At 48.9% G+C, this 10,746-nt stretch overlaps 2 protein-coding genes across 2 annotated transcripts; both read left to right on the forward strand.

The window, feature by feature from the left end:
- The first annotated feature begins 681 nt into the window (after window positions 1-681).
- LOC113739156 (uncharacterized) lies at window positions 682-1,883 on the forward strand. Its single transcript, XM_027266400.2, has 3 exons — window positions 682-780; window positions 1,005-1,496; window positions 1,737-1,883. Exons 1-3 carry the CDS (start codon window positions 682-684, stop codon window positions 1,881-1,883), a joined length of 738 nt encoding a protein of 245 aa, XP_027122201.1.
- Window positions 1,884-2,164: 281 nt separating this feature from the next.
- Window positions 2,165-3,613, forward strand: LOC140013416 (uncharacterized). The gene is made up of 2 exons (XM_072062689.1): window positions 2,165-2,705; window positions 2,913-3,613. The coding sequence occupies exons 1-2, from the start codon at window positions 2,165-2,167 to the stop codon at window positions 3,611-3,613; spliced, it is 1,242 nt and encodes a 413-aa protein (XP_071918790.1).
- The last annotated feature ends 7,133 nt before the right edge of the window (window positions 3,614-10,746 follow it).

Below are 10,746 nucleotides of genomic sequence, written 5' to 3' on the forward strand. Positions count from 1 at the left end.
GCCGGATTCTCCACAAAACACTATTCACCAGAAATTTTTCCCTTTTCTTCTGCCTCGGGACGTCACACTGGACACGTGGCAGCCCAGGAGTGGCAGAGCTGGGCTTGGACCCCAGGCCCCTGACAGCAGTCCTGGGGCACACCGCCACTAGGGCACCGAAAGGCTCTAGGGAACAATCCCGCAGAGGGCGGGGAGAATCCCCCTCGGCGCGGGATTGAGGCTATACCGGGTAAGTCCCGAAACGTACGGAGGTCGGACTCTCGAGCAGGTATAAATGGTAATGCAGACCAACTACACAGGGTACGCTCACTATTCGCCAATTACTCCCGACTGTTTTACTTCCCGCGAATCTCACGTTGGGCATGACACGAAGGGGTGTTGGGCCTTGCGGAAGGAGATCGAGGATCTGATCTAGCGCGGCTTCCTGGGACGATTTGTGCGGCAAGGTCGACCGGGTCAGGAGCCGGGACGCACCTACCGCGGAGATAGGGGCGAGGGCCAGCGTCGCTACCGCCCTGAGCGGCGTGACGTTCCTCGGGGCAACTTCCCCGACCAGGACCTCCAGAACTTAGCGGGGCTGATAAACATCATCGCTGGGGGCCCCACGGAGGGGACAGCCATGCAGCTCGGAAGAACAGGCGACCTCCCCCCGAGGGGGATGATTCCCTGAAGCGCTTGCCCATGGACGAAGAGATCACCTTCGGTCCGAGGGATGCGGTTCCCCTGGCGTCCGGGAACCACGAGACCATCATGATAGACGTCGTCACCAACAACTATCGGGTAAAGAAGTGTATGTCGACCAAGAGAGTGCGGTGGACATCCTGTTTTACCGGATGTTCAAAGAGCTCGGTTTGGAGGATAGACAGTTGACCCCGGTTCGGACACTCCTAGTAGGCTTCACCGGACCACCCATCAATCCGGAAGGAATGATCACCCTGATGGTTACGGTAGGGTAGGCCCCCAAATGCCGGACCATCCCTGTCAACTTTGTGGTGGTCAAACAGCCATCCCCGTACAATGTGTTCTTGGGGAGGCCCGCTCTGAACGCCCTCCGAGCTATTCCTTCCTCGCTCCACCTCAGCGTCAAATTTCCCACCCCCGGAGGGATAGCTGAGGTGCATGGAGACCCAGAAGTGGTCACAGCTTGCTACCTGGCCATGCTTCGGGGACAGGAGAAGGTGGTCACCCAGATGACCAGTTTGGAGCCCTACATCCCGGGGAAGGAGGCTCGACAGCTGGGCACTCAGGACAAGATCGAGGAGTTCCCCTTGAGGGAAGATCGGCCAGACCAGGTCCTCCGCATTGGTGCACGGCTACCCTCTGAGGAGAAGGAGGGTTTGAAGGTCCTATTGAGGGAGTATTCCCGGGTCTTCGCATGGACGGTTGAAGACATGCCTAAAATTTCGACTGGTCTGGCCGTCCACCACCTCAATGTGGATCCTCGCTTCAAGCCGGTGAAGCAGAAGAAGAGGAGTTTCGCCCTAGAAAGGAACGAGGTGATCAAGATGGAGGTCGTCAAGCTGTTGGAATCCAAGATCATCCTAGAAGTGTATTACCCGACCTGATTAGCTAATCCTGTCCTGGTCAAGAAGGAGGACCAGTCCTGGAGGATGTGCGTGGACTTTACAGATCTCAATAAGGCCTGCCCGAAAGATTGCTTCCCCTTGCCGAGGATCGACAGGTTAGTAGACTCTACTGTGGGTTTTGACGTTTTGTGTTTCCTGGATGCCTTCAAGAGATACCACCAGATAGAGATGGCCGAAGAAGACCGGGAGAAGACCTCCTTCATCACTGAGGAAGGAACTTACTGCTACCGGACTATGCCGTTTGGGCTGAAAAACGCTGGAGCTACCTACCAGCGCCTGGTCAACAAACTATTCTAAAATCAGATCGACAGGAGCGTGGAGGTTTACGTGGACGATATGATCGTTAAAAGCCGAACTGACTAGCGGCTCATCCCCGACTTGAGGGAGATCTTGGATATCCTATGGGAGAGCCGAATGCGACTGAACCCGAAGAAATGTACCTTCGGAGTTAGGTCGGGCAGGTTTCTAGGATTCTTGGTGTCCCGAGAGGGGATCCGGGCCAACCCGAATAAACTCCAGGCCATCGTGGGCATGGCCCCTCCGAGGAGCATAAAGGAGTCCAGCAGCTCACGGGAAGGATGGCCGCCCTAAATAGATTCCTCTCGCGCTCCGCGGTGAGGGGGCTGCCCTTCTTTCGGATTCTAAAAGCACCTAAGGACTTTCAATGGACTGAGAAATGCCACAAAGCCTTCGCTGACCTGAAAGCATATCTGGCCGAACTACCCACCCTGACCGTCCCGGAGCAGGGGGAAACTCTGTTCCTATACTTGTCCGCTTGCAACGAGACCGTTAGCGCGGTTCTGGTGCGGGTAGATAGGGAGGCCCAGAAGCCAATATACTATGTCAGCCGAGCTTTACAGGGGTCGGAAGCGCGGTACACACCGGCGGAAAAATTGGTCCTCGCTTTGGTACATGCCGCCCGAAAACTCCGACCCTACTTCCAAGCCCACAGCATTGTAGTCATGATCGATCAGCCCTTGCGACAGATACTCACGAAACCCGAGGTCTCGAGTAGGATGACCAAGTGGGCCGTCGAATTGGCCGAGCACGACATCGGCTATCAGCCCCGCACTGCTATCAAAACTCAGGCTTTGGCAGACTTCCTTGCCGAGGGGGCAAGTTTGTCCATGGCTGAGCCGAACTCTCCGCCCGAGTAGGCACGGCCAGAAGAGCCGTGGGTACTATCCGTAGACGGGGCCTCGAGTAAGGAAGGGAGCGGGGCCGGCTTGTTGCTCACCTCGCTCATCGGGGAAGAGTTGACCTACGCGCTCAGATTCGACTTTCCGGCATTCAACAATGAGGCTGAGTACGAGACTCTATTGACAGGGTTGCGGATAACCCACCAGATGGGTATAACCGCGATCAAAGTCTGGAGCGACTCTCAGCTCGTAGTCCACCAAATCCGCGGGGAGTATGAAGCTAAGGAGGACGTCATGAAAAAATACTTGGTTAAGGCACGAGAGGCGATAACCTTGTTTGATGCCTTTGAAATCGAGTGGGTGCCGAGATCACAGAACAAGCGCACGGACGCCCTGTCAAAACTGGCGTCCTCCTCGTTTGCTCACTTGAGCAAGGAAGTCTTGGTAGAGGTGGTCAAACAAAAAAGCATTGACCAGATCCGGATCTTGGCTATAGCCAGCCCGGCCTCCTGGATGACTCCTCTCATGGACTTTCTCGGCTCGGGTGTCCTTCCCGGGGATAGAACCGAAACTCGTCGACTCCAGCTCAGAACTGCTAAGTACGCCTACGCCGGGGGGACCCTTTACAGGAGGTCGTATCTGCCTCCCTGGCTAAAGTGCGTGACTCCTGAGAAGAGCGACTACATCCTCCGTGAAGTTCACGAAGGCTTATGTGCGGCACATGTGGGATCCTGGGTGTTGGCCAAAAAGTGCCTGCTCTTAGGCTACTATTGGCCCACAGTGTTTCAAGATGCTGCGGCTCTAGTTCAGAAATGCCGAGCTTGCCAGGTGCACGCCCTACTGCGTCACCAGCCCACTCGGGAGATGGTCCCCATCCACAACCCTTGACCCTTTGCCCAGTGGGGAATAGACCTTTTAGGCCCCTTTCCCCGAGTTCCCGGAAGGTACGAGCACCTCGTGGTGGCCATCGACTATTTCACAAAGTGGATGGAGGCCGAGCCCCTGGCCACTATCTCTGGAAAGGTAGTTCAGAAATTCTTCTGGAAGAACATAGTCTGCCGCTTCGGGATTCCACATGTCTTGATATCTGACAATGGGCGGCAGTTCGCCGAAAACCCCTTCCGGAGCTGGTGCACCAAGCGCGGGATCAGCCAACACTTCACGTCGGTCGGTCATCCCCAGGCAAATGGCCAGGTAGAGAACGTTAACCGAACCATTCTGCTAGGATTGAAGACTAGGTTGGAGCTGACCTAGTCTAACTGGCTAGATGAGTTTCCTAGTGTCTTCTGGGTCCACCGCACCACTCCGAGGACGCCCACTCGGGAGACCCCGTTTTTCCTGACTTATGGGGCAGAAGCGGTGGTGCCCGCGGAGATCGGTCTCCCCTCGTCTCGGACACAGAACTTCTTTGCGTCAGCCAACGAAGAAGAGCTGATGTATAACTTGGACATGCTGGAGGCCAAGCGCGAGGAAGCGGCGATACGGATGGCTAAGTACAAAAGCCAGCTCGCCCGCCATCATAACGCAAAAGTGAGAAACATGCAGTACTAGCCAGGAGACCTCGTCTTAAGAAGAAACTCCGTCAGCAGAGCCCATAATTCCAACAAGCTCGACTCGAACTGGGAGGGACCGTCCAAGGTCCTGGAGGCGAGCCGAACTAGGTACTGCAGGCTTACGAAACTAGATGGAGCGGAAGTACCCCGTACTTGGCACTTCTCAAACTTGCGGTTGTTCGTAGGTTAGATTGGGCTAGGGTATCTCACTGTCTACTCTTCAGAATTCGCATACAAGTTCATCATTAAATAAACGCTTGACTTTGAACCTTCCTTTTATCAACACCGTTTAACTTTTAAATTTAGATCCTACACTAGCACACTCAGACAATGCTAAGTGTCCTAGTGGGGGGCTGGGGATGAATGGTAACGGATGGAATGCCTTTAAAGTTTAATGCTCGACCCAAGAGGTCGGCAGGACTATCTTTAAAATCTTGACGCTCGACCCAGGAGGTCGGCATGGGTGCCTTTAAAGTTTGATGCTCGGCCCAGGAGGTCGGCACGGCGGGAATTTGTTTGATGAAGTTTGTTGATTCCCCAGTCTGATTGTCCTTGACAATTTAGTTGTTAGATTAAAATGTGATAGATGCTCGACCCAAGAGGCCGGCACGCTGCCTTGATGGATCTATTTGGTGCTCGACCCGGGAGGTTGGCATATGACCTTGATTGTTAGAGTTAGCGCAGGCGAGAATTGCAAATCGAGATTAGATAATTTCATTCGAATTACGTGTATACAACCTATCTATTACAAAGCCTACCGAGCTATAAAAGGAAAATGGAAAGGGTTTCTGGAGTGGTCGCTACCCTTAGGCGGACAAACCTCTTGCAGGTGACTGCTGACAAGAGGAAAAAACGGCAGCAGGTTTCATATACCGGGAGAGTTGGTGATGCTAGATATCCGCACCCTTCACACTAGGGAACATATGCTTTCTCTCTACTCCAGATGGAGAGTTCAGCGCCTCTTCAGATATGAAAGCCTGGCTATGTACAGCTTGGAGAGGGGGCTGAGCTGGGGTGAGCGCGAGCCTCTTCTCGGGCTGGGGGGCTTCGTCCCCTGGGCCCCTCTTCTGCCCGGCCGCCTTCTTCTTACTAGCGACCTGCTTGGAGGGGGACGATGTTTCCTTCTGGGGGCCCGAGCTACCCCCAGGAGTCGGAGAGGCCTTCTTGGCGGCCTCCGGCTGTGGAGTGGGAGTGATCGGCTCGGAAGGCGTGCCCAACAGCTTGGAAAGCCTCCTCATTACATCAAACACCACCAGGTTAGTACATACAAGTCAGTAAACGGAAGAAGGAAGCAATAAATAATAGGGGGACAGAGTCGGCATTACAAGTGTCGTAGTCTGTCGGGGAGGGCACCACCTCTCCAGGGGACCGGAACATCGTCCCCATCAGTTTGGCCGCAGAAATCTGCTCGGTGGAGAACCTGGCCGCGTAGAGTTTCACCCTGGAGTTCACCAGCTGGCTGAGGGTTTCGGAGTCCAAATCCTTCGGAAAGGGTCGGAATCAACCTCCCCGACCTTCCACACATTAGGAGGGAAATGTGTGGATTTAACAAAGAAGAAATCCCCTTTCCAGTTCTTTATGGAAGAGGGGACGCCAAAGAGCAGATCCTGGGTGCCCTCCCCCCCCGAACTTTGCTCATAGTTCGGCGGGAGAAGTAGTACCACTCAGGGAGGGAGAGTTTGAGAGTGTAGGAGGCTCGGAAGAGAGAGAGAGAATAGGGGATGGAGCAGATCTGACAATAGATCAGGAATCCAATGATGATCCTGATCGAGTTGGAATGGACCTGGGTGATCTTGAGCCCCCAATAGCTCAGGATCTTGGTTAGGGCTGGAGGAATGGGGAGCTGGAGCCCCCCGACCAACTGCTCCCTATAAATGGCCACGAAGCCAGGGGGAGGTCGGCTGGCCCGGCAGCTCTCGGCTCGAAGACCGGAGGAATAGAAAAAAATCGGGCCAGCTCGGCCATTACCTCGGGTGAGAGGGTGACTTCGTGTTGGTCAGAATGATCGAAGTCGAATCCAGGATCATTTCCCTGCTCGGAAGCATGGGTCCCCTTAGAGGAGTCCCTGTCCTCCCCAGCTCCTCCCTGGGCTCCACCAAGAGAGTCATGAGGAGACTTGGGGGAGGGAACAAAAGTGGCCTGCTGCTCGATGAGGGCATCGAGCTCGGCAACCTCCTCCAGGATTCGGGCAGATGGAGAACTCATGATGACTATGGGCTCAAGCAAATCAGGAATGTGGAAGCTAGAATTAGAAGTAGAAGAGAAAGAAAAAGGAGGAGGGAGAGATGAAGATGAAGACGAAGATGAAATGAGAATCCTAAGTGCTCTACGGTGGGCAGGAATCCAAGAGGCAGTGGAAGTGACGCCGGACCGATCCGACATAAAAAACAGAAGGTGGCAAAGGAAAAAGAGAGTGAAGGAGGAAGGAAAATGACTTACTGGTGAGTAGAATGGGAAAAATGAAGGAACCGCCGGAGTCTGGGCACTGAGAGCCGGAAGTCTTGCCTCCGAAAATGGAAAATGCATGAGGAAAGAAAAATGGCAAATAGAGTTAGAGGAAATCCGGAAGCCCCTATTTATAGGGAATGAAATGGGGGGAAACGGCTGCTTGAATTTGAACCGTCCCATGTGAACGCATTTAAAAGCGGTACGGAGACCGAAGAGACGCGACAATTGAAAGGACATGAGCGCGGCTTTTCAGTAACAGCGCTGTACCGGAGGTGACCCTGTCAGAGCAGTGTGTGACGCTGGTCTCCCACGTGGCTGGGGTATAGATTAGGTCAGCTTGGAAGCCCTACCTAATCTAGGGGGCTAGTGCAGAGGCCCCGTCCTGAGACTGGACACGTGGCAGCCCAGGACTGGCAGAGTTGGGCTTGGACCCCAGGCCCCTAACAGCCGTCCTTGGGCACACCGCCACTAGGGCACCGAAAGGCTCCAGGGAACAATCCCGCAGAGAGCGGGGAGAATCCCCCTCGGCGCGGGATTGAGGCTATACCGGGTAAGTCCAGAAGCGTACGGAGGTCGGATTCTCGAGCAGGTATAAATGGTAACGCAGACCAACTACACAGGGTACGCTCACTATTCGCCAATTACTCCTGACTGTTTTTCTTCTCGTGAATCTCACTCACCGGAAAACTAACTTGACCGTCGGAGTGCCCCCGGGGACCACCTCGGGACTCCCCTGTTAGTCACCCTAGAGACTACTTCTTGTTTGTTTTGCAGGGCTGGGATACGTTCCTCTCATCAGCACGCCGAGCTCATCAGGACAGCTCGGTCCGGGGAAGCTCAGCGCTTCTTCACCGTGCTTTCCAAATTTCTCAATAAGCTATCGATGGCAATATGTGTAGAAGACAACCAGTTGCTGAAGAACTTGAACCGTTAGCCCAAAAGCCCTGCAGATGGACAAGAATTTCGGGGTGACACGGGCGCGGGATATCCAACAAACGCTCAAAATAATTTCATATTTCCTCCACGAGAGGGCGCGTCGAGAACAGATGATCCACCATTTCGCAGCTTCTACAAAATGAACATTTTGAGGGCATAATAATGCCCAACCCCACAAGGACATCAGCCGGTGGAATAACATTGCTCAGAAGTCTCCACATAAATATCGCAATTCTTAAGGGGATGCGAGAGCTCCAAATGTTTTCAATTCTTATTACAGTACATGGATTGATTATATGTTAGAAGTTACCATTACTAACATTTGTACAATTACCATGCTATTCTGCGTGAATCAAATAATAGTATTATGCTTGATGATATGTTAGAAACCACTATTGCTAAAAATGTGAAATTTTTTTATCGCATAGCTTATAGTTAAAATACATTTTTAATTGTCTCCAACCATGTTTTGTATTTGATTACTTGGTTTGTTGATAACTTGGAATTTACTACCTGTCAATTTTAGGTAATTTTCCCTTTTTCATTTTTCATTCATCCTTATTTATAATAAATTTCAATCTACATTTTAGATTTCCGACTCTATATATGTTTTTGCAACCTCAAAAACATAATGTTTACTCTGATTGCTTTATTAAAAAATGATTTTCAAAATTTTAAATTCTTACAACAAATTATGCGTAGTCTCGTTCAAGTAATGGGTTAATTACTACTTAGCCAATAAATTTCAATCAAATTCCTTAGAGTATGACACACGATGTATTAGTGAAATTTGGTATTGGATACACATTGTTATGTATTATATAGAATGGATGTAACAGCAAAACATTTAGGGTCTGTTCTCAACGTGTTTTGGAAACCTGATTTTAGATTCATATTTTCAATAAGCTATTTTGTTGTTTTCTCAACTGATTTTGAAAACTCAAATTATATATTTTTTGGGGCCCAAAAAAGGTAAAAAATAGAAGCAAGTTTCAAGGTGCTTCTAACTCTGATTCTGGCTTACTTTTCCATATAAACAAAATTTCCCTTCAAATTTTAACATAACTGCTAATTTACGTAAAGATCAGGCAACCTTTTATGGTCTTTCTATTATCCTCCTTTTCTCATTTCACTTCTAGATTCATTTATATGTCCCCAATTTTCGTCATACCTCACTTAATCCTCATAAGAAAAGTAGTTAATTACATCAAAAATTATGTATTTAGTACAAAAATTATGTATTTAGTATAAATATTTTATTTTATTCCAAATGTACATGACATATGGCAATACCCGATGGGATAGAAATAAACCACAAAAATAATTTATAGACCAATGATAATTTTTAAAAAAAATTAATTAAAATTCCATTGTCTACAAATGCCCCCTCAAAACTTGATTGCGAAGAGTACAACTTGAACAGACAAGTTTTGACACTTCTGACTTAAATTGCATGTCATAAGATCACGACAATATTGATTCCAACCAAAGTCCGTAGGTGAACTAGCATAGGCCTTTAATTAATGGTATGACAAGATAAGTGAAAGTATTAGTACTTTCGATACCCAAGGCCGAATTACATCCACCGCTGGCATGTTAAATAAATGGACTTTACTTAAAGCAATGTCGTAGCTTTCCAATTGATCTTAAGATGGCTATGTAGGATGCCACCAATTCATGCATAACATATTACTATCAATCCCGAGGGTCAAACATATCATGCCAATAGCCTCAGGTCCATCGCTACGCATGCATTATCAGACACATTTCAGTGGTATCAATTTCCAAGACCAACCGACTTCATATTAACTTCATATTGACGAGGCGCATCACTCCCTAATCCATGGCAATGACTTAGTGACCTCAAATAAAGTCCAATGGCTTTGTGATCTTAGACTCCACGTGAAATACCACCAACGCATCCCTTAGTGATCTCAATTTCCAAGATCATATCATACAATGGCTTCAAGTCAAAGTCCTCTGCCTTGGTCATATGCACAAGAATTCTTTCTCTTGTAAGATTCGGACAATCTCCCAAAGTTAACATTTGCATCCTTGGTGAACTACACAACCTCGTTGCCGAATTAAGTCCGAAAGCTCAAAAGGAAGTTCAATACAAATTGCGTTAACATTTGTTGAGATCCACTCCAATTTTTTAGCATTCACGATAGCTTTTAAAATCCATAGATAGAGTTGTATAGGTTTTAAAATAGGATGCCGTGGAATAGTCATTCAAACTTTCCAAGATAATTGAATGCATTAGTACCTTCAATTTCCAAAAGATCAATTCACTTTCTTTAGCCTCATATCCACCACCCCAGCCATGCACTTATCATTCGCAAGCCAAACTAGAAACCAATTGCCATCGAAGAACCCCAAGTGGAATTTGAAATTCGTTAGGATTCTGCTAACCACGCATAACAAAAATCTAATTAATCGAGCGTGATGTCCTGAAGCCAAACTGATGTTAGAATCATAATTGACCTTGAACTCCAGTTCCCAATTGACTTCAAATAATAAAGCTCGCACGACTCTCTTCTCAATTGTACAAGAAGTTACTTCTTTTCAATATCCTAACAGCAATCCGTATAGGATTATAAGTTTACTTGTATCCAAATTGGTACCACCTTTCACCCCGATTTTCCTCGGACCCAATCACAATGCTACTAGTATAAATAATCAAGACTAGAGCTGTACATTCACTTGTGAGAAGCTAGAGATAGCAATAATAACTTTCTGCTATTGCCGAGTTGCCTTGTTGCTGCTACCAACGCTTTCTGGCAACTGGTGATTCGACAATTGCTATCTAGAATTACTACGGTTGCTAGTGCCAGCTTTGTCATTACCAGTGTCAAATTTTCCACTAACGTCGCGCCGATTTGGAGGTGATTATCTCGACTCTTCTTTCACTTTTCATAAGTATTTGTACTTTTGGCCTGGTAGTCCCTTCGTACGCAAGGTGTAGAAGCTTCTGTACCATAGATTTGCATGCATGCTTTAATTTGTTTTGGCACTTTGCATATGACTAATAATTAAAGTTTTGCATACCAGTCCGCCATGTCTTGAACTTGGGAAAAAGATAAC

Source organism: Coffea arabica, chromosome 8c (genome assembly GCF_036785885.1).
Source record: "Coffea arabica cultivar ET-39 chromosome 8c, Coffea Arabica ET-39 HiFi, whole genome shotgun sequence".
NCBI lineage: Eukaryota > Viridiplantae > Streptophyta > Magnoliopsida > Gentianales > Rubiaceae > Coffea > Coffea arabica.